At 50.1% G+C, this 27,686-nt stretch overlaps 1 protein-coding gene across 11 annotated transcripts in view; it reads left to right on the top strand.

Annotated features, from left to right (window-relative positions):
* Window positions 1-6,528, top strand: part of RAPGEF1 (Rap guanine nucleotide exchange factor 1) — a 166,609-nt gene extending 160,081 nt beyond the window's left edge. For all 11 annotated transcript variants that reach the window (XM_033194546.1, XM_033194513.1, XM_033194497.1 and 8 more), the window contains 3 exons: window positions 17-114; window positions 2,939-3,067; window positions 3,682-6,528. In XM_033194546.1, coding sequence (XP_033050437.1) covers window positions 17-114; window positions 2,939-3,067; window positions 3,682-3,832 — 378 coding nt within the window. In that variant the 3' untranslated portion in view covers window positions 3,833-6,528. The remainder of the gene's footprint in view (window positions 1-16; window positions 115-2,938; window positions 3,068-3,681) is intronic.
* Window positions 6,529-27,686: the final 21,158 nt, after the last annotated feature.

Below are 27,686 nucleotides of genomic sequence, written 5' to 3'. Positions count from 1 at the left end.
TGTCCTGTCCTGCCAGGGCCTGGCCGAGTACTGCACGCTGATTGACAGCTCGTCCTCCTTCCGAGCCTACCGGGCCGCTCTCTCAGAGGTGGAACCGCCGTGCATCCCGTACCTGTGAGTAGCAGCCCCTCCAGGCCCCCAGCCCCGCCTGGGTTTGCCTCCATTGCTCTGGGGAAGATCTGTCAGGCTCCAGCAGAGAAATCCTAATTTAGGGGTTTCTAACAGAGACATTTATACTTAGGTTTTACTTAAGGTTCTTGTAATACGTAATGTACAATACATATATATCATATAATATGTAATGCTTCTTATAATACAGTTTAAACAGAACAGAAGGGCTCAAGTGAAGAACACGGGTTCTCCTTCCCCAGCCCCCAGCCCCGCTCTCGTTTCCTTCCGTAGCCTGCCCGTGAGCATGTGCAGCCATGCTTGTGACAGATGTATGGCTCCTGTCCCCACACACGGCATCACACGGTATTCCAGTGTCCTCACACGTGGCTGCGCATTAGAAAAACTTGAGGATGCACAGCCACCCAGGAACCTTGAGAGCCTTGGTGTAAAGAAATTCAGAAAGTGCTTCCTGAGTGTGGACCATGGGTGGGAGGAAATATGTTTCATAACAAAGGGACGCAGCGGAATAACCAAAGCCAAACAAGTGTCTGTTGCAGGAGTTACGAGAGCCTTTAGTGTGCTGTAGACACTGAGAATCTCCAAGAGACCAAGACTCAGCAGCATCCCAAGGCTGAGTGTTCAATGGCACATCCTATAGGGCTCCTGTAGGGCTGCCCTCCAGGCCTCAACTCACAGAGATACAAATCCCCAGGCTTTCTGCTCTGAGCGCTAACAGTCTTTCCCACCATGGCTCCACCTCTGCTCCCTCAAGCTGAGTTCTCCCTGAGTGGAGGAGCTGCCCCCGTCTCTCTCATCTGGCCTTAAGTCCTCTGCAGTCAGAAGCACTTGTTTGTTTGTTTGTTTGTTTGTGATGGAGTCTCACTCTATCACCCAGGCTGGAATACAGTGGGATGATCTTGGCTCACTGCAACCTCTGCCTCCTGAGTTCAAGCAATTGTCCCACCTCAGCCTCCTGAGTAGTAGCTGGGATTACAGGCGTGCACAACCATGCCCGGATAATTTTTTTTTTTTTTTTTTTTGTATTTTTTTAGTAGAGATGGGGTTTCACCGTGTTGGCCGGGCTAGTCTCGAACTCTTGACCTCAGGTCATCCATCCACCTGCCTTGGCCTCCCAAAGTGCTGGGATTACAGGCGTGAGTCATCACACCCGGCCTGTTTCTTTGTTTAATAAAGACGGAGTCGGCCGGGCGCGGTGGCTCAAGCCTGTAATCCCAGCACTTTGGGAGGCCGAGACGGGCGGATCACGAGGTCAGGAGATCGAGACCATCCTGCTAACACTGTGAAACCCCGTCTCTACTAAAAAATACAAAAACTGGCCGGGCGCGGTGGCTCAAGCCTGTAATCCCAGCACTTTGGGAGGCCGAGACGGGCGGATCACGAGGTCAGGAGATCGAGACCATCCTGGCTAATACGGTGAAACCCCGTCTCTACTAAAAAATACAAAAACTAGCCGGGCGAGGTGGCGGCGCCTGTAGTCCCAGCTACTTGGGAGGCTGAGGCAGGAGAATGGCGGAAACCAGGAGGCGGAGCTTGCAGTGAGCTGAGATCTGGCCACTGCACTCCAGTCCGGGCGACAGAGCGAGACTCCGCCTCAAAAAAAAAAAAAAAAAAAAAAAAAAATACAAAAAATAGACGGGCGAGTGGCAGACGCCTGTAGTCCCAGCTACTCGGAGGCTGAGGCAGGAGAATGGCGTGAACCCAGGAGCAGAGCTTGCAGTGAGCTGAGATCTGGCCACTGCACTCCAGCCTGGGCGACAGAGTGACTCCGTCTCAAAAAAAAAAAAAAAAAAAAAAAAGACGGAGTCTCTGTCACCCAGGCTGGAGTGCAGTGGTGCAATCATAGCTCACTGCAACCTTGAACTCCTGGGCTCAAGGAATTCTCCCACATCAGTCTCCTTAGTAGCTGGGATCGCAGGTGCACACCACCATGCCCAGCTAATTTTTGTATTTTTTTGTAGGGACGAGGTCTTGCTATGTTGCCCATGCTGGTTTCAAACTGTTTTTTTATTTTATTTTATTTTATTTTATTTTTTATTTTTTGAGACAGAGTTACATTCTTGTTACCCAGGCTGGAGTGCAGTGGCGCAATCTTGGCTCACTGCAACCTCTGCCTCGCAGGTTCAAGTGATTCTCCCACCTCAGCCTCCCAAGTAGCTGGGATTACAGGCGTGCACCACCATACCCAGCTACTTTTTGTATTTTTAGTAGAGACGGGGTTTCACCATGTTGGCCAGGTTGATCTCAAACTCCTGACCTCAGGTGATCCTCCCACCTCGGCCTCTCAAAGTGCTGGGATTACAGGTGTGAGCCGCCACACCCAGCCTAGCTGTTTTCAGACTTTTGAGCTCAATCCTTCTGCCTCAGCCTCCTGTAGTACTGGGATTACAGGTATGAGCCATTGCACCCAGCCCACCACACCTGTTAATAAAAGGAGATCTCTGCCCCTGCCCCCTGGTTTTGGTTTTGGTTTTTTGTTTTGTTTTGTTTTTTGTTTTTTTTTTTTTTTTACTGCTCATTTGTTTAATGTTACTTTAGCAGCCATGGCAGCCACGTCACCCTCAGGCTCCTCATCAGCTGTACTGGCTTCCGAGGGCCCCAGCAGGTGCTTGTGGAGCCAGAGGCCAGAGGCTGAGGAGGGAGTTTGTTCTGGGAAAGACAGGCACCCCAGACTGGCTCTTTGGTTTGCTCTGGGATTTGGAAGCAGCAAGGGCTAGAGTCATGTGTCAGGCGCTAGGACTCGCAGTGAGCAGCTGCCAAACCAGCGCCTCCCTGTAGCAGTAACAGGCGTCCTAACCCGTCCTCCCAGGGGGCTGATCCTGCAGGACCTGACCTTCGTTCACCTGGGAAACCCAGACTACATCGACGGGAAAGTGAACTTCTCCAAGCGGTGGCAGCAGTTCAACATCCTCGACAGCATGCGGTGCTTCCAGCAGGCGTGAGTGCCGCCGCCCCGGGGGGCTGGGCAGAGCTGAGCCCTGGGCCACACCCAAGGAGAGACAGCCCGGGATGCCGAGGGGAGAGGGAGCCACAGAGGACCCAGGGACCCACCCCCTGCTGAGCAGGGATATAGTCCAGGCCCTTCCATTTCTGCCAGGATGACTTGAGAGCATGCCCACCAGGCTGCATGCCAGGTCTGGCCCTGGGCCTGGACCCCGTGATGGCACAGCTCGTCCTCCCATTTTACACACCAGAAGCTGGTGCCCACCTTGCTGTGAGAAGCGCCTGACAAACCCTGGCCTGCCTGACTCTGAGGCACCAGAGCTCCCCCAGGGCGGGCCCTGACATGCATTGTTGGGGGCAGTGGGGTCACCTGGGGCCCCTTCCCTTTGAGCAGCCCAGCCTCAGGGCCCTGTTTGTGCTCCATGTGCTGGTACTGTCTCTGAGTGCTGGTGTCCCCCCTCTGTCACGTTGGTTAACGGCAGCCCCTGCAGCATCCGTGTGCTGCGAGGCTGTGGGGATGGTCCCCACGGCACCATCCAGGAGGGTGGCGCCATCGGGCCGTCCAGCCCACACAGGTGCTCACTGACTGCTCCCCATCCCCTGCACCAGGCACTATGACATCCGGAGGAACGACGACATTATAAACTTCTTCAATGACTTCAGTGACCACCTGGCTGAGGAGGCCCTATGGGAACTGTCTCTGAAAATTAAACCCAGGAACATAACAAGGAGAAAAACAGACCGGGAAGAGAAGACCTAGGAGCAGCCGCCGGGATCGAGGAGAATGCTCGAGGGGCGTGGAGGGCAGCTCCCAGACCGGAGAGGACCTTGGACCTGTTAGGCGCATGGCAGGAGTCCCGGCCTCGGAGCCACGAGGCTGGCCGGGCCTCAGCGGGGCCGGGCGGGAGCTGGAGCCTGCCTGCCGCTTCCTGCCTCCCTCCTCTGTGGGAGCAGACCCGTGGGCCTCAGTGCAGCCAGCAGGCAGGTCTTGTTGCCAATTTGCAAACCGGTGGTTTTCTGGTTTGGTTTTGTTTTCTGCTTTTACTTCCATCTCTCCCCTCTTGCCCTTCCACCCACTCCCCTCCAGGGAGAGAGCAGTAGAGACCTCATCAGCAGACCAAGGAAGTGGCGGGTGCTCCCCTTCCCTGAGCTCCAGGGTCCCTGAATCTTCTGAAATGGAAAATGAGTGGAGGCCTTCTGGGGTGGGCTGTCCTCCAGGGGCCCTGGAATGGGGGTGAGCAGCTGGGTGGGCAGAACGCAGAGTAGACTGGGAGGAGGTCCTTTCACTTCTCGCTTCCGCTTCTGTTGCATGGAGGATGGTGTGAGCTTTGCAGCAGGCCCGGAAAGGTACGCAAGTGACGCCTTAGCAGCCCCGCAGCCGGTGCTCTGCACTGCGGTACTGGCGCCATCAGGGCCTCCCTCGCCCGCCTGAGAGCAGCAGCAGTGTCTGTCATCCCGTCGCCCCTTACCCCCCACCCCAGGCCACTGGGCCCCTCCCACACCACCTGGGGAGCTGAGCAGAGGAGGCTGGAGTAAGGGAGGACTTGATCATCCAAGAAGTACTTTTTATTGCTGGGAGTCTTCTGAACCTCACCAAACTGAGGCCAGAGCTGAGCTCCTGGGGGAGTTAGTTCAGAGGGGAGAGGCCCGCACCTCCGTCCTCCATCGCTCGCTGTGTGCCTTAAACTCCATCTCCTGTCCCTCCCCATCCCCTGGCTTTCCCTCCCTCCTTGCCCTATCCTGGGCCGGCCAGCAGGGCTCCTCCTCTGGCTCTTCAGACCTTTCAGCCAGTGCTGTCAGTGCCCCTGGGAGGGAAGGGCATCCCTGAGGCACCCGAATGGGCCGTCGGGGTGCAGGGAGGCAGAGGCCTGGCCGCGGAGGAGCCTCCTAAGGTAGCAGCTGCAGCAGGTGCGCTCTCTCCCTACTCTCCCCACACCAGAGCGGCTTCCAGAGCAGATGCTCTTTCCATCCTCCTCGTCAAAACCGTTCTCGCTGCTGAGCTTGACAATCTGGGCGAGGCTTGTGGGGTGTTTGGCAAACAGAACCTGCCCTGTGCCACCCGGCTCTGTGGCCTCCATCCAGCATGAGCCTGCAGGCAGGGCACTGCGGGAACCCAGTCGTGCTGCCCCAGCCCATGCCTCCGGGTCTGCTGTGCATGAATGAGTGCTCACTTGTCCCGGGTTTAGGACGTGGTCAAGTGAACAGCAGGGTCTAACTATGCTTACTTAGCCCAGTTCAAACAGAACAAAGGCAAAACGTAGAAAGCAACATCTGTTGATCATTTAGGTTTTTTTAAAACAACCATGTCACTTTGAGTCCTTCATGGGTTTTTGAAGAGCATTTATCAAGAAGAAAATGTGGGTTTTTTCCCGTCTCCCATGTTTTGTTTGTCCTGTAGATAGAGGGAGGAAAGCCGTGCAGTGGCAGGCGGGACCCCCTCTGGCGGTGGTCCTGCAGGGCCAGCCGGGGCCTGTCACTTTATTATTTAAGGAGTGTGTGTGTAGAGTCGCTGGCTTATTAACAGTATTGTGTGTGGGTTGGGTTTTTAGTTTGTTCCTTCTTTTTGAAGTCCCTTCATTTCAATCCTTGCCTCTCCCCTTCCCTTGCCCAGCTCTGTTGAATGCTGCTGTGCGCGTGTGAGGGCCTCTCTGCACACAGGGCCCTTGGGTTTGTGCGAACTGAAATTCTCCCTGTATTTGTGAGACTCGTAGGAGTCCCCCTCTGTAGCACAGGCAATGCCAGTGCCATGCTGTAGCCTCAGAAACCAGGCCTCTCCACCCAGCAGCAGGCGGAACCGTGTCTGTGGTCGGGTGCTGTCCACAGCTCTGTCTGCTTTGTTCTTGGGCTTGAGCCGGGTGGAGGTGGGGTCTCTTCACCTTCCCTGAATTCAGAACAGACCCTGTGCCTGGCCCCAGTGTGCCCAAGCAACTCCCCAGGCCCTTGTTGGGAGCCCTTGGTGGTCTGAGCAGCGGGGCCCAGGCAGCACATGAGCAGTGCCCGGGGCTCCCTGCGTGAGGACGGCAAGGTGCGATGTATGTCTCACTTATTGATGGCAGGCGTGCCCCTGCGCCCCCTGCTCCTGGCACTGGTTATTGCTGAGCTCTGTGCTCAGTGCTGCGGCCTGGCCATGGCTCATCTGTTCCTTTTTGGGAGCCGGGCGGATTGTGGGAATCCATCTTCACAGACAGATAGGAGCCAGGCGGAAGACTCGTTCCTTGCAGAGGTCAGTCCTCACCTGCAGGTGTCGGGGGTGGCAAGGAGGGGCAGGCACACACCACGTCTGACCTAAACCCGATTCTGGGGAGCATCTCCCGCTCCAGCCCCACGACCTCCACAGGGTTACATTGTAATATATATGCCCCAGCTAACCTGTCTGATGGTGGCATCTTCCTGCAGACATTTCAAACATGTAACTTTTATATGAAAAAAATAAACACAGATGAAAGCTGCCGAATGTCATGTCCACGCTCAGCTGCGTGTGTGCAATTACAGTGACAGCCCAGCCTGCTCCGGGCTGGCCTCACCACCTCTTTTCTGAGACCCCTCTCGCAGGTGGGGCTCCTGGGAAGCTGAGGGTCATTCAGCTGCATTCCCAGGCCCACTCGCTGCCGTTGGGGTAGTTGTGGCTGAGTGAAACGGACGTTGCCAGAACTTTCCCTCCTAGGCCTTGTGCCCTAGAAGCAGTCAACTGGGCAAAGAATTGCTCGTTCCCCGGAGGTCGGTTCATGCATAAGAGCTCCCCACCCCAGTGTCCTGGTGAAAAGGGCATTCCTCGGGTGGGATTCGGGAGCGCAGGCTCTAGAACTGCTCCTCAGGGCCCGGAAGCACTGTCTTTATGGTGTGCCTTTTGCGGTGTGTCCTCTGCCACCCAGGAGGCAGCGCACAGAGGCTGGGGCCCAGCCCCAGCAAGGAACAGCAGAGCCTCTGCACTTACAGGAGTCGGAGTGAGGAGGCCCTGGAGGTTCCAGTCCCTTCTCTGCCCTGAGGTGTGCTGTGTCCCCTCCATGCAGAGTTAGGCACAGAGCCCAATGGTTCTGGGAGACCATTCACCACCTCCCTGTCTTCCTTGTCCTCCCAGAGCCACCCCCACGCCACGGCCCACCTGTGCCCCAGGGTTTCCACCCTAGCACCTGAGACCAAGCACCCCGGCATAGCCACCCAGGGATGGTGGGAGTCAGGGCCAGCCCTCATATTCACCCTGGTTCCCAGTCCCCAGCTTTCAGCCCCACGGCGGCCCCTGGGGAAGCCGAGGATCTCCGCATCTCTCTGTACCTGGTTGTGCAGCGGTCAGACCTGGTGAGGAGGAGGCATCTCCCCTCATGGCCCCTGAAAGGCAGCAGCTTAAGTCTGTCCCTTTAAAGGGAGAGGCCAAGTATTCCCGGACCGATCACAAGATTTGATAGAAGGGACCCCACATCAGGCAGGCATCCACTGTCCCCTTGGCTGTTGGCGGAGTGCCATGTGCCAGGCACCACCCCGGGAGCCTCCAGGAACCTTGGAGGTGATGGAAGCCCAGGTTCTTTATTTTGTTCATTGCGTCCTCCGGCACATTGCTCAGCCACTGGTGCCTCAGGCTCCTTGTTATCTGCTTTTGTCCATTTCGACCAATGAGCTCGCAGAGGCCAGAGAGAGACCAGTTCACTCCTTAGTCCTCCACTCCCATCTCCCTCCCCTGCCAGCAACGCCAGGAACCTGGTCTGGCCCCAACAACCCCAGTGAACATGCCAGGTACGGACCTCAGGCCTCAGCCTTCCCACCAGGGCCGCCACCCTGGTCTTTGGTGACCGGCAGACCGCGAGATTCAGCGAGACCGCGAGGTTCAGCGAGGGAGCCGCCATGGTCACGGAGGAAACACCTTGGCTTCCACCCCACCCGCAGAGTGTCCCCGCCCAGGGCCTGAGAGTGTGCGTGCTTAGCCAGTAACCAAGGAGGCTCCGATGCCTGCTCCAACCAAGAACTGCAGTCCCACCGAAGGTATCTGAGCCGAGGGCCCCAAGCCTCCCTCCTGCTCTGACCTTGCGATGGACAAGCTGGGTCCCACCTCCAGCAGTGCAAGGCTGGAGAATGAGGTATGATGACTGACTGCTCACTGTACCCCTGTGGGGTGAGAGGCAGGCCCCAGCATTCATTCAAACCATTTTTTTTTTTTTTCATTCATTCACTAGGAGTGCATTATTTAGGAAGCAGTCAAGATGTGGCTCGGGCCATTTGAGTCCCTCATTGGCTGCCAGCAGTCTGGGGGTCATACGGCCTTGGCTGCAAAGGGCTGTGTCCTGACTCTGCAGCTAAGCAAAAGGACTCTGGGTAAGTGGTTTTCTTCTCTGCTTCCCAGTTTCCCCAGCTGGAAGTAGGGGTAATAACAGCCTCTACTTCCTAAGGTCTCACAAAGTTTCAATGAGTTAATACTTGGAACAGTGTCTGGTGAGCATTTTGGGGTACCAAGCACTTTACAGACTGCTTTACCTCATTCACTTCTCTTTTTTTTTTTTTTTTTTTTTTTGAGGCAGAGTCTGGCTCTGTCACCCAGGCTGGAGTGCAGTGGCGCGATCTCGGCTCACTGCAAGCTCCGCCTCCCGGGTTCACGCCATTCTCCTGCCTCAGCCTCCTGAGTAGCTGGGACTACAGGCACCCGCCACCGCGCCTGGCTAATTTTTTTTTGTATTTTTGGTAGAGACGGGGTTTCACCATGGTCTCGATCTCCTGACCTTGTGATCCGCCCGCCTCGGCCTCCCAAAGTGCTGGGATGACAGGCGTGAGCCACCGCGCCCGGCCCCTCATTCACTTCTCTTAATCGAAAAATCACACAGGCCAGGCGCAGTGGCTCACGCCTGTCATCCCAGCACTTTAGGAGGCTGAGGCAGGCGGATCACTTCAGGTCAGGGGTGCGAGGCCAGCCTGGCCAACATGATGAAACCCCATCTCTACTAAAAATACAAAAATTAGCCGGGCGTAGTGGTGGGTGCCTGTAGTCCCAGCTACTCAGGAGGCTGAAGCAGGAGAATCGCTTGAACATGGGAGGCGGAGGTTGCAGTGAACTGAGATCGCATCACTGCACTCCAGGCTGGGTGACAGAGCGAGACTCTGACTCAAAAAAAAAAAAAAGGAAAAAGGAAACACTAAACTTGTTTTATGAATGGAATATAACCTTGACAATGAATCAAGACAAAGACAGTACAAGATAATTACAAGTCAGTCCAGTGTATGAATACTGATACAAAATTTATAAGATCATCTTAGCAACCCCAAACCAGCATCACATAAAAATCATTCCTTCCTGACCAGGTTGGGCTTATCTCAAAAACGCAAGGATGGAATAATTTCAATCAGTTAACGTCACTGACCCCCATGCCAGACGCTGCGGCTTTACACATCTGGTTTGCATCTCCTTCCTGGGCACACAGGGGACTACACTTCCCAGGCCCCTGCCTGAGATCTGAGAGGCAGACACATGTCACTGTGGGCTGGGCGTTTAAGAACTGTTGCGTGGCTCCATACTTACTCTTTCCCACCCCCAGTACTCCTGGAGTCTGGGTGGTAAGATGGCAGAGCCCCAAATTGGGGGAGCCTGGACAGGGACCACCCCACTCACCCACGCTGGGCTTGCTTGACGTGAATGAAAATTGAAGCCGGCCGGGCGCGGTGGCTCAAGCCTGTAATCCCAGGACTTTGGGAGGCCGAGACGGGCGGATCACGAGGTCAGGAGATCGAGACCATCCTGGCTAACACGGTGAAACCCCATCTCTACTAAAAAAAAAAAAAACTACAAAAAGCTAGCCGGAGGCAGGAGAATGGCGTGAACCTGGGAGGCGGAGCTTGCAGTGAGCTGAGATCCGGCCACAGCACTCCAGCCTGGATGACAGAGCAAGACTCCGTCTCAAAAAAAAAAAAAAGAAAAAAAGAAAATTGAAGCCATGGAGACTTCAGGGTTTATTTTCACGGCATGGCCTCACCTCCCCCAAATACACCACGTTAACAAATTAAAGGAAGAGGCCGGGCGCGGTGGCTCAAGCCTGTAATCCCAGCACTTTGGGAGGCCAAGACGGGCGGATCACGAGGTCAGGAGATCAAGACCATCCTGGCTAACACGGTGAAACCCCGTCTCTACTAAAAATACAAAAAACTAGCCGGGCGAGGTGGCGGGCGCCTGTAGTCCCAGCTACTCCGGAGGCTGAGGCAGGAGAATGGCCTCAACCCGGGAGGCGGAGCTTGCAGTGAGCTGAGATCCGGCCACTGCACTCCAGCCTGGGCGACAGAGCAAGACTCTGTCTCAAAAAAAAAAAAAAAACAAACAAACAAATTAAAGGAAGAAAGCCATAAAATCACCACAATAGTCACAGAACAGCCTTTGTTAAAAATGCAACATCCATTCATTATTTTTATTATGAATAATAAAAATTCAGGGTTTCACTTTTGTCCCGCCGGCTGGAGTGCATGGCATCTGCTCACTGCAACCTCGACCTCCCAGGCTCCAGCGGTCCACCTCACCCTCCCAAGTAGCTGGGACTACAGGCATGCACTGCCACACCCAGCTAATTTTTTATTCTTTGTAGAGACCAGGTTTTACCATGTTGGCCAGGCTCGTCTTGAACCCCTGAGCTCAAGCGATCCACTCACTTCGGCTTCCCAAAGTGTAGGATTCCAGGCATGAGCCACTGCGGCCAGCCAAAACAACCTTTTTGTTAACTAGAAATAGAAAGCCTCTTTAATCTGATAAAGGTTCCCTTCCAAGATCCTATACAGACATACTTAATTGTGAAATATTCAAAGTGCTTCTTTTAAAATCAGAAACAAGAGAAAGATTCCAGTAACTCCTTGTCTGTTCATTGTACTGGAGATCCTTGCCAACGTTGAGAAAAGTAAATAACTGAGAGATGAACAAGAAAATCTATCAAGGTGGCTAGCTATACAACCAGGTAAAAGTTAAATATATTCCTATATACAGTCAAAAAGCAACCAGAAAATGTAATCCTTTTTTTGTTTGTTTTTGAGGATTTGGGGTTGTTTTCTGTTTTGTTTTTGGTTTGTTTGTTTTTTGTGTGTGTGTTTTTTTTGTTTTTTTTTTGAGACAGAGTCTTGCTCTGTTGCCCAGGCTGGAGTGCAATGATGTGACATAGCTCACTGCAGTCTCAAACTTCTGGGCTCAAGCAGTCCTCCCACCTCAGCCTTCCAAGGAACTCAGATTACAGGCACATGCCACCACGCCCGGCTTCAAAAAATGTAATCTTAAAGGACCCCACTTATACTAGCATCACAAGTCTTAAGGTCCTAGACCAGCAAAAGATGTGTGAAACCTTATAGGAAAAATCAGATTTTATTAAAAACCATAAAAAACACCTTAATAAATTGAGAGGTGTGAATGTTTGTGGATAGGAAAATTAACTTTCTGGGAGACAGGGTCTCACTCCCATCACCCAGGCTACAGTACCATGGTGTGATCTTGGCTCACTGCAGCCTCATATTCGTGGGCTCAGGTGATCCTCCCACCTCCAGCTGGGACTACAGGTGCATGCCACCACCTCCAGCTAATTTTTTTTTTTTTTTAGTAGAGACAGGGTTTTGCCATGTTGCCCAAGCTGGTCTCACACTCCTGGGCTCAAGCAGTCCACCTGCCTTGGCCTCCCAAAGTGCTAGGATTACAGGCATGAGCCACCACAGCCAGCCAACTTTTGTAAAGATGTCACTTCTTCCCCAGATAATGTATAAATTCAAAACTATTCCAGGCCGGGCGCGGTGGCTCAAGCCTGTAATCCCAGCACTTTGGGAGGCCGAGACTGGCGGATCACGAGGTCAGGAGATCGAGACCATCCTGGCTAACACAGTGAAACCCCGTCTCTACTAAAAAATACAAAAAACTAGCCGGGCGAGGTGGCGGGCGCCTGTAGTCCCAGCTACTTGGGAGGCTGAGGCAGGAGAATGGCGTAAACCCGGGAGGCGGAGCTTGCAGTGAGCTGAGATCCGGCCACTGCACTCCAGCCTGGGCAACAGAGCGAGACTCTGTCTCAAAAAAAAAAAAAAAAACTATTCCAAAGGAAATCAAAGAAGGACTTTATGTGTGGTCCTTGATGAAATTAATTCTAACGTGTTAAAGAATTACCACTCTGGCCAGGCGCGGTGGCTCAAGCCTGTAATCCTAGCACTTTGGAGGCCGAGACGGGCGGATCACGAGGTCAGGAGATCGAGACCATCCTGGCTAACACAGTGAAACCCCGTCTCTACTAAAAACTACAAAAAAAAAAAACTAGCCGGGCGAGATGGCGGGCACCTGTAGTCCCAGCTACTTGGGAGGCTGAGGCAGGAGAATGGCGTAAACCCGGGAGGCGAGCTTGCAGTGAGCTGAGATCCGGCCACTGCACTCCAGCCTGGGGACAGAGCGAGACTCCGTCTCAAAAAATAAAATAAATAAAATAAAATAATAATGTAATATATATAGTAAAACCCGCCTAAAGTCATCAGCGAGCTAGGAGAGAAGGAAGAGTTACTGGGCCAGGCTTCAGGAAGAGACAAGAGGAAGCCTGACACCTGGGGCCATGTAATGTTAAGGGGTCTGACAATTCCAGATGAGGTGCCGAGGAACTGAGCAGAATTTCAGACAAAGCGTAGTTAAGGAAAAAGGGGAGAGTCCATAACTCACCAGGCTTTGAATTGAAACCTCAGGGAGGTGCCCTGCAGGTGGAAGGGGCACCCACGACAAGTATAACAACAGGATGGAGCCGGCTCCCAATCATCTCAGTCCCTGAAACTGGGTTAAGATGACTCTGGGCCGGGCGCGGTGGCTCAAGCCTGTAATCCCAGCACTTTGGGAGGCCGAGACGGGCGGATCACGAGTCAGGAGATCGAGACCATCCTGGCTAATACGGTGAAACCCTGTCTCTACTTAAAAATACAAAAAACTAGCCGGGCGACGAGGCGGGCGCCTGTAGTCCCAGCTACTCGGGAGCTGAGCAGGAGAATGGCGTAAACCGGGAGGCGGAGCTTGCAGTGAGCTGAGATCCGGCCACTGCACTCCAGCCTGGGTGGCAGAGCAAGACTCCGTCTCAAAAAAAAAAAAAAAAAAAAAAAAAAAAAAAAAAAGATGACTCTGGACCTAGCAACCCAGGCACCTGCCAGAAACAAAAGGCAAAGAAACTGGAGAGGTTTGGCTGGGCGCGGTGGCTCACGCCTGTAATCCCAGCAATTTGGGATGCCGAGGTGGGTGGATCACGAGGTCAAGAGATCAAGACCATCCTGGCTAACACAGTGAAATCCCGTCTCTACTAAAAATACAAAAAAATTAGCCAGGCATGTGGCGGGTGCCTGTAGTCCCAGCTACTTGGAGGCTGAGGCAGGAGAATGGCATGAACCCAGGAGACGAAGCTTGCAGTGAGCCGAGATTGCGCCACTGCACTCCAGCCTGGGCGACAGAGCGAGACTCCGTCTTACAAAAAAAAAAAAAGAAGAAGAAAAGAAACTAGAGAAGTTAACATCACCCTAGGTCTCAAGTTATATCTTAATTTTTCACATACAGCAAAAAGTAGGGCACAAGCATTTCCTGCTTAAAAAGAAAAATAGAAGCATTTGACAGAATCAGCCCCCGAAGGCTGAAATTTGGAGTTCTCAAAGGTGGGTGTGAATGTGCAATGCTTAACTGTGTTCTAGGAGTAACACAAGCCTGAGAAATTGGCAAATAATTGGAATATATAAACAGGACAAATGGAAATTCTAAACCAAAAAAAACCTCATATAAAGAATTCAGTGACTGTTTAAGAGCAAAATTAGGCCGGGCGCGGTGGCTCAAGCCTGTAATCCCAGCACTTTGGGAGGCCGAGACGGGCGGATCACGAGGTTAGAGATCGAGACCATCCTGGCTAACGGTGAAACCCCGTCTCTACTAAAAAATACAAAAAACTAGCCGGGCGACGAGGCGGGCGCCTGTAGTCCCAGCTACTCGGGAGGCTGAGACAGGAGAAGGCGTGAACCCGGAGGCGGAGCTTGCAGTGAGCTGAGAGCCGGCCACTGCACTCCAGCCTGGGCGGCAGAGCAAGACTCCGTCTCAAAAAAAAAAAAAAAAAAGAGCAAATTAGGGAACTGGAGATAGGTTAGAAGCTGTGGGGGGCCGGGCACGGTGGCTCGCCTGTATCCCAATATTTTGGTAGGCCGAGGCAGGTGGATTACTTGAGATCAGGAGTTCGAGACCAACCTGGCCAACATGGTGAAACCCCATATCTACTAAAAATACAAAATTAGCTGGGTGATGGCAGGCGCCTGTAATTCCAGCTACTTCGGTGACTGAGGTAAGAGAATCGCTTAGAGTCCAAGAGGTAGAAATCGCAGTGAGCCAAGATCACGCCACTGCACTCCAGCCTGGGAGACAGAGTGAGACTCCATCTCCAAAGAAAAAAAAGATGCTGGGGGTAGAGTGCAGCATGAAGAGACACAGGATGAAGGCTGGGCGCGGTGGCTCAAGCCTGTAATCCCAGCACTTTGGGAGCCGAGACGGGTGGATCACGAGGTCAGGAGATCGAGACCATCCTGGCTAACACGGTGAAACCCCGTCTCTACTAAAAAATACAAAAAACTAGCCGGGCGACGTGGAGGCGCCTGTAGTCCCAGCTGCTCGGGAGGCTGAGACAGGAGAATGGCGTGAACCCGGGAGGCGGAGCTTGCAGTGAGCTGAGATCCGGCCACTGCACTCCAGCCTGAGCGACAGAGCGAGACTCCGCCTCAAAAAAAAAAAAAAAAAAAAAAAAGAAGAGACACAGGATGGAGCAAACCAGGCAGGAGGAAGTCCTGAGGGTAAGTGGACCAGCAGAGAGGAAAGGTCACAGCAGAAGCAGAGAACGCCTCACGTGTACGTCAGTGTTCACAGCAGGATTATTCACACTGGCCAAAAAGGGGAGGGGACCCAAGTGTCCATCAGCTGGTGCAAGGATGAACAAAATGAGGTACGTCCATACAGTGGAACACTTCAGCAGTCAAGAGGAATGAGCTGACACATGCCGCAACATGGATGAGCCTTGAAAACATGGACATTGCCGGGTGCAGTGGCTCACACCTGTAATCCCAGCACTTTGGGAGGCCGAAGCGAGTGGATCACAAGGTCAAGAGATCAAGACCATCCTGGCCAACATGGTGAAACCCTGTCTCTACTAAAAATACAAAAATTAGCGGGGCATGGTGGCGGATGCCTGTAGTCCCAGCTACTTGGGAGGCTGAGGCAGGAGAATCACTCAAACCTGGGAGGTGGAGGTTGTAGTGAGCCAAGATTGCGCCACTGCACGCCAGCCTGGCGACAGAGCAAGACTCTGTCTCAAAAAAAAAAAAGAAACATGGACATGAAAGAAGTCAGATGCAAAGGGTACAGTATCACATGATTCTATTTAATATGAAGTGTCCAGAGAAAGCAAATTTATAGATACAGAGAGCAGATTCTGGTTGTCTGGAAGTGGAAACACAGACTAGAAAAAGGGCATGAGGGACTCACGCCTGTAACCTCAGCACTTTGGGAGCCCAAGGCAGGCAGATCACCTGAAGTCAGGAGTTTGAGACCAGCCTGGTCAATAAGGTGAAACCCTGTCTCTACTAAAAATACAAAAATTAACGCAGTGGCTCATGCCTGTAATCCCAGCACATTGGGAGGCTGAGGTGACACTTGAGGTCAGGAGTACAAGATCAGCCTGGCAAACAAAAGGAAACCCTGTCTCTACTAAAATACAAAAATCAGCTCAGCATGATGGTGGGCACCTGTAGTCCCAGCTACTCAGGAGGCCAAGGAAGGAGAATTGCTTGATCCCAGGAGGTGGAGGTTGCAGTGAGCCAAGATCACACCACTGCAGTCCAGCTTGGGCGACAGATCGAGACTCCCTCTCAGGAAGAAGAAAAAAAAGAATACGGCCGGGCGCGGTGGCTCAAGCCTGTAATCCCAGCACTTTGGGAGGCCGAGACGGGCGGATCACAAGGTCAGGAGATCGAGACCATCCTGGCAAACACAGTGAAACCCGTCTCTACTAAAATACAAAAAACTAGCCGGGCGAGGTGGCGGGCGCCTGTAGTCCCAGCTACTTGGAGGCTGAGGCAGGAGAATGGCGGGAATCTGGGAGACGGAGCTTGCAGTGAGCTGAGATCCGGCCACTGCACTCCAGCCTGGGCGACAGAGCAAGACTCCGCCTCAAAAAGAAAAAAGAAAAAAAAGAATACATATATACACACACACACACATATATATATATATAAATTAGCCCGGCGTGGCACACGCCTGTAATTCTAGCTACTCGGAAGGCCGACGCATAAGAATCTCTTAAACCCGGGAGGCGGAGCTTGCAGTGAGCTGAGATCCGGCCACTGCACTCCAGCCTGGGCAACAGAGCAAGACTCCGCCTCAAAAAAAAAAAAAAAAAAAAAGAAAAAAAAGAATACATATATACCACACACACACATATATATATATAAATTAGCCCGGCGTGGCACACGCCTGTAATTCTAGCTACTCGGAAGGCCGACGCATAAGAATCTCTTAAACCTGGGAGGCGGAGGTTGCAGTGAGCCGAGATCACGCCACTGCCCTCCAGCCTGGGTGACAGAGCGAGACTCCAACTCAAAAGGGGTGCATGAATGATCTTTGGGAATGATAGAAACTTTTAAAAATTGGATCATGGTGCTAGTTGCACAATTCTGCAGGTTTAAAAATAACTGAATCATATACTTAAATGAGTAAATCTTGTGATATATACATTATACTTCAATAAAGCTGTTTTTTTTTTTTTTAAGTTTTTTTTTTTTTTTTTTTTTTTTTTTTTTTTGTTGAGACGGAGTCTTGCTCTGTCGCCCGGCTGAAGTGCAGTGGCCGGATCTCAGCTCACTGCAAGCTCCGCCTCCTGGGTTCACGCCATTCTCCTGCCTCAGCCTCCGGAGTAGCTGGGACTACAGGCGTCCGCCACGTTGCCCGGCTAGTGTTTTTTGTATTTTTAGTAGAGACGGGGTTTCACCGTGTTAGCCAGGATGGTCTCGATCTCCTGACCTCGTGATCCGCCCGTCTCAGCCTCCCAAAGTGCTGGGATTACAGGCTTGAGCCACCGCGCCCGGCTTTTAAAAAGTTTTTCTAAACCCACTGCCCAGTTATCATGTCCGAGTCCACCCTTCATTAACTGCTCTGCAATGAAGACGTCTCCTTTGCAGTGAGCACGTTAAGTTCTGTCAATAGAGACGCTGGAGAGACACTGCTGGAGGAAGGCCCTGGCCTTTTGTCCTTGCTCTGGCTCAGTGTCTGCTAGAGGCATGTGTGGAGACCTGTCCTACCATGCACCTGTCACTTTGGCTCTGGTGCTGGTAGGGTGGCCACCTTGCTGGGGCCCTCCAGGCATGGGTAATGTACACCTCACCCTTGTGCCACTCTGCTGGCCAGGAGGTTCCCAACACCCCAGCTCCCAATGCATGCCTGCCCGCCAGCCTCAGCCCACCTGCACCTCAAAGGGACTTGCCCAGCCCAGTGAGCCAGCTCTGGCCCTGGGGCCCAGTGAGTGCTACCTCCCAGTGGGCTGCACTCAGACCTTCTCTGTGACTTCTCAATCCCAGCCATGGGGATTGGGCCGTCCTAAGTTTTTCTTTTTTTTTTTTTTAAGACGGAGTCTCGGCCGGGCGCGGTGGCTCAAGCCTGTAATCCCAGCACTTTGGGAGGCCGAGACGGGCGGATCACGAGGTCAGGAGATCAAGACCACCCTGGCTAACACGTGAAACCCCGTCTCTACTAAAAAAAAATACAGAAAACTAGCCGGGTGAGGTGGCGGCGCCTGTAGTCCCAGCTACTCGGGAGGCTGAGGCAGGAGAATGGCGTAACCCGGGAGGCAGCTTGCAGTGAGCTGAGATCCGGCCACTGCACTCCAGCCTGGGCGCAGAGTGAAACTCCGTCTCACAAAAAAAAAAAAAAAAAAAAAAAAAAAAAAAAAGACGGAGTCTCGCTCTGTCACCCAGGCTGGAGTGCAGTGGCCGGATCTCAGCTCACTGCAAGCTCTGCCTCCGGGTTTACGCCATTCTCTGCCTCAGCCTCCCGAGTAGCTGGGACTACAGGTGTCCGCCACCTCGCCTGGCTAGTTTTTTGTATTTTTTAGTAGAGACGGGGTTTCACCGTGTTAGCCAGGATGGTCTCGATCTCCTGACCTCGTGATCCGCCCGTCTCGGCCTCCCAAAGTGCTGGGATTACAGGCTTGAGCCACCGTGCCCAGCCTAAGTTTTTCTTTCTTGGGTACTCACCTTCAGCCCTAGAGCATTCTTTAGCACTCACAGTTTCTCTTCTCTTCAGGTTATTCTTTGTATTAATCTTTTCCTGTCCAAATTACTCTGTATGTCTCCTGATCAGTCCTTGCCTGGAAGCATCAAGCCTTGGATTCAAGAAGCCTCATGAACCCCCAGCAGGATAGTAAGAAGAATCCACCAAAGCACAGCATGGTTAAGCTTTTGAAAACCAAAGAGGAAAAGAAATCTTTAAGCAACCATAAGGGGGAAAAGGGCCCATTACCTTCAAAGGAGCCACAATTAGACTCCTCAACAGAAACGACTGAGTCCAGAAGATAAGGGAATGGTATCCTCTTCAATGCCAAAAGAATAGGACCACCACCCAAAATTCTGTGCTCACTGAAAATACCTTTCAAGAATGCAGGCAAAATCAAGATATTGTGAGATGAACAAAAACAGACAATTCACCACTGGCAGACCCGCACTAAGCAGAGACTAAACTGTCTCAGGCAGAAGGGAAATGATCCCAAATGGAAGACCACACCTGGCAGGAGAGAATGGAAGAGCAACAAAAAGAGTAAACAGGTGGATAAAGGAACACCCGCTATGTAAAACGGCAAATGAAAATGTCTTGTCTGGGCGCGGTGGCTCACGCCTGTAACCCAACACTGGGAGGCTGAGGCGGGTGGATCGCTTGAGCCCAGGAGTTCAAGACCAGCCTGGGCAGCATGGCAAAACCCCATCTCTACAAAAACTGCAAAGATCAGCCAGGTGTCGTGGTGAGTGCCAGTAGTCCCAGCTACCGGGGAGGCCGAGGTAGGTAGGAGGATCGCCCAAACCTGGGAATTCGAGGCTGCAGTGAACCGTGATTGCCACCACTGCACTCCAGCCCTGGCAACAGACTGAGACCCTGTCTCTAAATAAATAAATAAAAATTAAGTTACCAGTACCAAAAAGTGGAAGGTAAAATGTCAGAAAAAGATACACTCTGCAAATATGGTCCACCAAAAAAACCCCCAAAGCATAGCTATATTAATATCAGAAAAAAAACAGACTTTAAGGTAAAAGGCATTGCTAGAGTTACAGAGGAAACACTTTGTAAAGATACAAATTACACTCAACAAATTTAACAATTTCTAAATTTGTATACCCCTAATTACATGGCCTCAAAATATGTAAAGCAAAAGCTGACAGTACTACAAGGAGAAATGGATAAATCTATGCTTCCAGTGGGAAGTGCTAACACCTCTCTCCCAAACATTTGAGGAATAGAAAAACATCAAATTTTGGCCAGGTGCAGTGGCTCATGCCTGTAATCCCAGCACTTCGGGAGGCCAAGGCAGGTGAATCACAAGGTCAGGAGTTCGAGATCAGCCTGGCCAACATGGTGAAACCCCGTCTCTACTAAAAATACAAAAAATTAGCCAGGCATGGTGGCAGGCACCTGTAATCCCAGCTACTCGGCAGGCTGAGGCAGGAGAATCGCTTGAACCCGGGAGGTGGAGGTTGCAGTGAGCCGAGATGGCCCCACCACACTCTAGCCCAGGCAACAGAGTGAGACTCCATCTCAAAAAAAAAAGAAAAATGTCAGATATTTTTGTTGTTGTTGTTGTGTTGTTGTTGTTGTTGAGACGGAGTCTCGCTCTGTCGCCCAGACTGGACTGCAGTGGCGCAATCTTGGCTCACTGCAAGCTCCGCCTCCCATGTTCACACCATTCTCCTGTCTCAGCCTCCCGAGTAGCTGGGACTACAGGCGCCCACCACCACGCCAAGCTAATTTTTTGTATTTTTAGTAGAGATGGGGTTTCACAGTGTTAGCCAGGATGGTCTCGATCTCCTGACCTCGTGATCCACCTGCCTTGGCCTCCCAAAGTGCTGGGATTATAGCTGTGAGCCACCGCGCCTGGCCCCAAAAATGTCAGATCTTATACAACACTTTTAAAAACGAAAATGAGAAACATTTTCAACTCTTGTGATGAGACCAACATAATTATGATACTGAAACCATAACAAGAACGAAAATTACAGTCCAATTTTACTCGTGAACACAATGCAAAAATCCTAAACAAAATTTTAGCAAAGTGAAATACAGAAAGTATAATAATACATCCTCATCAAGATGAAGTTATTCCAGGAATGAAAAGCTATTTTAACATTTGAAATGGATTAAATCTGATCATTTTCTCAGTATACATGAAAATAAAATTCAATATCCATGCATAATTTTTTAAAACTCTTTGTAAACTAGGAATAGAAGGGTATTTAACCTGATTTTTAAAAATCTGTTTTTTTAACAAGATGAAATGTTGAAAGCCTTAATTTTGAGATTAGGAAAATGACAAGGTTGCCTGCTGTCAGCACTCCTATTCAGCATTATAATAGGGTTCTCAGCTAGTGCAATAAGGCAAGAAAAATACCCAAGGTGGGTAAGAATTGAAAAGGAAGACAAAAAACTCATTATATATAGATAACATTATATATATAGAAAACTCAACAGAATCTACAGATAAATTATCAGAATTAAGAAGTGAATTTGGGGCCGGGTACCGTGGCTCACACCTGTAATTCCAGCACTTTGGAAGGTTGAGGCGGAAGGATCACGTGATGTCAGGAGTTTGAGACCAGCCTGGCCAACATGGTGAAACCCTGTCTCTACTGAAAATACAAAAATTAGCCGGGTGTGGTGGAGCACGCCTGTAATCCCAGCTACTCAGGAGGCTGAGGCAACTCCAGCCTGGGCAACAGAGTAAGAATCCTTCTCAAAAAAAAAACAGAGAAGTGATTCTGGGGCATGGTGGCTCATGCCCTGTAATCCCAACTGCTTGGGAGGCTGAGACAGGAGAATTCCTTGAGCCCAGGAGTTTGAGGCTGCAGTGAGGTACAATCAATCACACCACAGTACTCCAGCATGGTTGACACCCTATCTTAAAAAAAAAAAAAAAAAAAAAAGCCTGGGCAACATAGGGAGACCCCATCTCTTCAGAGAAATAAAAAAATAGCCAGGTGTGGTAGCGCACACCTGTGGTCCTAGCTACTCCGGAGACTGAGGTGGGAGGATCGCTTGAGCCCAGGAGGCTAGAGATGCAGTGAGCTGTGATCACACCACTGCACTCCAGCCTTAGTAATAGAGAAAGACAATATGTCAAATATATATGTATATAAAACCCCATAATGAAGTGTGATAGTGGCAAAGAAATAGACAAATAGGGCTGGGCGTGGTGGCTCACGCCTGTAATCCCAGCACTTTGGGGAGGCCGAGGCAGGCGGATTGTGAGATCAGGAGTTCAAGACCAGCCTGGCCAACATAGTGAAACTCCGTCTCTACTAAAAATACAAAAAAAGTAGCCGGGCATGGCGGTGCGTGCCTGTAGTCCCAGCTTACTCTGGAGGCTGAGGCAGAGGATTCGCTTGAACCCAGGAGGTGGAAGTTGCAGTGAGCTATTATTGCACCACTGCACTCTATCTTGGGCAACAGAGTGAGGCTTCGTCTCAGAAAAAAAATAAATAAATAGAGCTCTGGAATCTATTCTAGGCTGGTGGCAGATCTAAATGTGAAAATAAGCAATGAGGCCAGGCACAGTTGCTCACGCCTGTAATCCTAGCACTCTGGGAGGCTGAGGTGGGCGGATCACTCGAGGTCAGGAGTTCAAGACCAGCCTGGCCAATATGGTGCAACCCCATCTCTACTAAAAATACAAAAATTAGCTGGGCATGGTAGCAGGCGCCTATAATCCCAGCTACTTGGGAGGCTGAGGCAGGAGAATTGCTTGAACCCAGGAGGTAGAGGTTGCAGTGAGCCGAGATGGCACCACTGCATTCCAGCCTGGGTGACAGAGCGAGACTCCAACTCAAAAATAAAAAAAATAAAAAAATAAAGCAATAGCTTCTAGATCTAAAAGGTATTATAAGAGCATCTTCATGTCCTATGAGTACAGAAATTTTATTAAGCCACAGAAGCCACTGAAATACCCCTACACGCATACTATTTACAAAGGAAAAGATAAGTTTGGCTACATTAAAACAGAACTTTTTGGCTGGGCACAGTGGCTCACGCCTGTAATCCCAACACTTTGAGAGGCCAAGGCGGGCAGATCAAGAGGTCAAGAGATCAAGACCATCCTGGTCAACATGGTGAAACCCTGTCTCTACTAAAAATACAAAAATTAGCCGGGCATGGTGCAGGCGCCTGTAATCCCGTTTCTCGGGAGGCTGAGGCAGGAGAATTGCTTGAGCCTGGAAGGTGGAGGTTGCTATGAGCAGAGATTGTGCCATTGCACTCCAGCCTAGGTGACAGAGTGAGACTCTGTCTCAAAAAAAAAAAAAACAACAAATGACACCATTAAGATTGAAAAGGAAGGGAGGCTGAGGTGGGAGAAACACTTGAACCTGGGAGGCGGAGGTTGCAGTGAGCAGAGATCACACCATTGCACTCCAGCCTGGGCAACAAGAGCAAGACTCTGTCTCAAAAAAAAAAAAAAAAAGTGAAAAGGGAAGCTACCAAGTGAGAAAGGATGCTTGCGATACTGTATCTAACATAGGACTCATCCCAAATACATATGGAACTGCTCTAAAACAAAGACAGTCCAACATAAAAATGGGCACAAAACTTGAACAGGCACCTCGTAAAAAGAGATCTCCAAATAGTTGATAAACATGATAAAAGGCTAGGCCAGGCACAGTGGCTCACACCTATAATCCTAGTGCTTTGGGAGACCAAGACAGGAGGATTGTTTGAGGCCAGGAGTTCAAGACCAGCCCGGGCAACAGAGACTCTGTCTCTATAAAAAAAAATTAAAAATTAGCCAGATGTAGCAGTGCACACCTGTGGTCCCAGCTACATGGGAGGCCAAAGCAGGAGGATTGTTTAAGCCCAGGAAATACAGGTTACAGTGAGCTGTGGACATGCCACTGCACTCCAGCCTGGGGTAACAGAGTGAGACCCTTGTCTGTATTTAAAAAATTAAATTAAAAAAAAAAAGGCCGGGCGCGGTGGCTCAAGCCTGTAATCCCAGCACTTTGGGAGGCCGAGACGGGCGGATCACGAGGTCAGGAGATTGAGACCATCCTGGCTAACACGGTGAAACCCCGTCTCTACTAAAAAATACAAAAAACTAGCCGGGCGAGGTGGCGGGCGCCTGTAGTCCCAGCTACTCGGGAGGCTGAGGCAGGAGAATGGCGTGAACCCGGGAGGCGGAGCTTGCAGTGAGCTGAGATCCGGTCACTGCACTCCAGCCTAGGCGACAGAGCGAGACTCCGTCTCAAAAAAAAAAAAAAAAAAGATAAAAGCCTAAATATTATTAGTCATCAGAGCATCAGAGAGATGCAAATTACAACCAAACTGAAATACCACTACACACATACCAGAAGAGTTAAAACGTAAAAGACCGACAAATCCCAGGGGTTGATGAAGATGGGAGCCGCTGGAACTCTCACTCACTGAGTTCAAAATGATGCAACCGCTTTGGAATGTAGTTTGGCAGCATCTCGTTGACTTTTAATGTTAATATACTGACAACTTATGCTTAGAATAACCTTTTTTCACCACTCTCTCAACCACCTCTGAATGATTCTAAGAAATATTTTCATATCTCTTAAATCAGGATGCAGTCTAATGAGAGTTTGTTCTTTTTTTTTTTGAGACGGAGTCTTGCTCTGCCACCCAGGCTGGAGTGCAGTGGCCGGATCTCAGCTCACTGCAAGCTCCGCCTCCCGGGTTTACGCCATTCTCCTGCCTCAGCCTCCCGAGTAGCTGGACTACAGGCGCCCACCTCGTCGCCCGGCTGGTTTTTTGTATTTTTAAGTAGAGACAGGGTTTCACCGTATTAGCCAGGATGGTCTCGATCTCCTGACCTCGTGATCCGCCCGTCTCGGCCTCCCAAAGTGCTAGGATTACAGGCTTGAGCCACCGCGCCCGGCCTGAGAGTTTTTTCAGTTGCACTCAACATTTCAGATTTGCAGGAGCTACCTCTCCTTCGTGGCGCTTTAGAAAAGTTTGCAGCTACATTATCTGCTAAATGTCTGTCTCCCATGTTGGACTGCTAGCTCCAGGAAAACAGATCCTTCCTTCTTCATGACTATGAATCCTAAAACTAGAATTTCCGGGTCAAAAGTCATGCATATTTTCTGTTATTTTAAAAATTCACAATACAGGCCGGGCGCGGTGGCTCAAGCCTGTAATCCCAGCACTTTGGGAGGCCGAGACGGGCGGATCACGAGGTCAGGAGATCGAGACCATCCTGGCTAACACAGTGAAACCCCGTCTCTACTAAAAAATACAAAAACTAGCCGGGAGAGGTGGCGGGCGTCTGTAGTCCCAGCTACTCGGGAGGCTGAGGCAGGAGAATGGCGTAAACCCGGAAGGCGGAGCGTGCAGTGAGCTGAGATCCGGCCACCGCACTCCAGCCCGGGCGACAGAGCGAGACTCCGTCTCAAAAAAAAAAAAAAAAAAAAAAAAAAATTCACAATACATCCTATTTTAAAATTCAGCAATGCATTGCACAAACCCTCCTCATCACCTTCTGTCCCCAAAGGCAGCCACTATCAGCAATTTGGAATAAATCTTTCAGATTCTGTTTTTTGCATGCCTATGTCCATAGTTATATGTCCATGCATATATGACAGGGACATTGTATGTATATAATTAATAAATATGCAAATAGTGATAAGCAGTTAAAAGCGCAAAAATTTTAAATTCCTCTCACATACATACTTTTTTTTTTTTTTTTTTTTTGAGACAGGCTCTTGCTCTGTCACCCAGGCTGGAATGCAGTGGCGTGATCACAGCTCACTGCAGCCTTGACATCAGGCTCAAGCAATCCTCCTAGTCTAGTCTCCCAAGTAGCTGGGACTACAGACCCATGCCACAATACCTGGCTTTTTTTTTGTAGAGATGATCTCGCCATGTTGCCCAGGCTGGTCTCAAACTCCTGGACTCAAGCACTCTTCCCACCTTGGCCTCCCAAAGTGTTAGGATTATAGGTGTGAGCCACCATGCCTGGCCCATACATACATTAGTAACAGATATCATCAGTCTCTTTTCTACGAAGATGATGGCAATACATATCCACCAGTAATAAATGTGAGACAGTGAGCAGTCCCCCTGCAACTCTAGATGTGTTCGACTTTTCTAATTCTTTCACAATCCGGTGGGTAAAAATCATATCTCATGACTTAAATCTGCATGTTCCTGAAATATAGGACTCAAATAAATCAATCTTTCCTTCTATGGTTTTCTAGATTTTAAATGGCCTCCCATTTCCATACCCCAGCACCCTGAAGTTATACAAATATTTCCCTAAGCCTTCTTCTATTACAATTAGAGCTTCATTTTATACTTAGCTCTTTAATCCATATTGAATTTATTTTTGCATACAATATTAGAATAATAATTTTTTCCAACCAGACAGCAACTCTTATTAGGAACCTTCTTTTACTCACTCAATTAAAATGCCATTTTTAGTAAGTGCTAACTTTCCACATATACTTGTGATGTTTTCTAGATTTTCAGTAATTTTTCACTGATTTAACTCTGTGGCAATTTTGACTGTAGCTTTATGGTAAGTTTTAATATCTGGTGAAGAAAGTCCCCTCTCATTCAACTTAAAAAAAAAAATGATTAGCAATCTTTGCATATTTTTCCTCCCAAATTAATTTTAAAATAGTTTTTGTCATTTATTTAAAGCTGGGTTTTCTTGCCAGAATTGTATTAAATCTAAAAATATCTATAAAAAAGCTATTTGTATCTTACATCTTCTACATCTAAACAAACATCTTGTTTTTTGGTCTTTTTTGTTTATTTATTTTATTTATTTTGAGGTGGAGTCTCAGTCACCCAGGCTGGAGTGCAGTGGCTTGATCTCAGCTTACTGCAACCTCCACCTCCAAAGTTCAAGTGATTCTCCTGCCTCAGCCTCCCAAGTAGCTGGGATTACAGGTGAGCACCACCATGCTTGACTAATTTTTGTATTCTCAGTGGAGATGAGGTTTGGTCATGTTGGTCAGGCCAGTCTCAAACTCCTGACCTCAGGTGATCCACCCCACTCAGCCCCCCAAAGTGCTGGGATTACAGGCATGAGCCACCGCACCTGGCCTTTTGGTAATTTTTAAAAATAATTTTCTTAATTTGGTGTCCAGATCTTTTGTTAAATTATTCCTAAATTTTACTGTTGTCATCACTAAGTTGAATTTTAAATTTTTCCAAGTGTACCTGATTATTACTATTGCTTTTGTGTATTTATTTTGTATCCAACCACTTTACTAAGTTATCTCTCTTACTAGTTCCATGTTTTTTTAATTGACTCTTGGATAGTCTAGCTAGGTAATAATTTTCTCTTCTAGTTTTCTTACTAGAAATGTCACTTTTTTATTTTTTGCATTAGCTGGAACTTCACAACAATGTCAAATAGAGACACCAGGGGGCATCCATGTCATGATCTTGGTTTTAATGTCTTTTAGTAGTTTTGATAATTTCCCACTTACTTAGCTATTGGTTTGAGTACCGGCTTCGGCGTCACTAGGAAGCTTATTAGAAATGCAGAACCTCGGGCTCTGCTTACTGAACCAAAATCCACAGTCTCCAGGCTGCTCATCACGTGTTTCCTCATGCCTGCCTCTCCAGCTTTCTGCAGGAGGGACTGGGCTGGGCTGGGCCACTCTCCTGTTTCAGCCCCCAGTGCCAGGGTTGTAAGCAGCACACCATGGCTGCTCTGAAACCAAACGATTTAGCTTGAGCTATCAATCTTGTGTGGCTCAGCTGGGGGTCCCCTTCCTCTTCTCTCTCTGCAATGGTTTTTTGTTTGTTTGTTTTTGAGGCGGAGTCTCACTCTGTCACCCAGGCTGGAGTGCGGTGGCACAATCTCAGCTCACTGCAACCTCCGCCTCCCAGATTCAAGCAATTCTCCTGCCCCAGCCTCCCGAGTAGCTAGGATTACAGGCGCCTGCCACCATGCTCGGCTAATTTTTGTATTTTTAGTAGAGGCAGGGCTTCACCATGTTGACTAGACTGGTCTTGAACTCCTGACCTCGGATGGTCCACCCGCCTTGGCCTCCTAAAGTTCTGGGATTACAGGCATGAGCCACCTCGCCCAGCATCTGCAGTGGTTTTGAATCTTGTTAAAATGCAGGGTAACTCTTGGGACCACAGCTAATGGGACTGGGGTACCAGGCATCTGATGCCAGGGTCATAGGTACAGCTCTACAGGCTGGTGGAGGAATCTTGGTTCAAGTGCTCCCCAATCAGGTGGCCCTCGTCAAACGAGGACCCGGCTGATCCTCTATCATTTGGTGGTTCTTGCCAGCACTGCCTGTATGCCAACAGCATCTCAGAGAGGGGTGGGTAGGGTGTCCTGGAGCCCCGCTGTGGACAGATGTTGCCGTGGGCCCTGGAAGAGAGCCAGGAAGTGTCCCCAAAG

Source organism: Trachypithecus francoisi, unplaced genomic scaffold (genome assembly GCF_009764315.1).
Source record: "Trachypithecus francoisi isolate TF-2019V2 unplaced genomic scaffold, Tfra_2.0 Contig01585, whole genome shotgun sequence".
NCBI lineage: Eukaryota > Metazoa > Chordata > Mammalia > Primates > Cercopithecidae > Trachypithecus > Trachypithecus francoisi.
The sequence above is the reverse complement of the archived record's forward strand: the minus strand, read 5'-3'. Positions and strand labels throughout refer to the sequence as shown.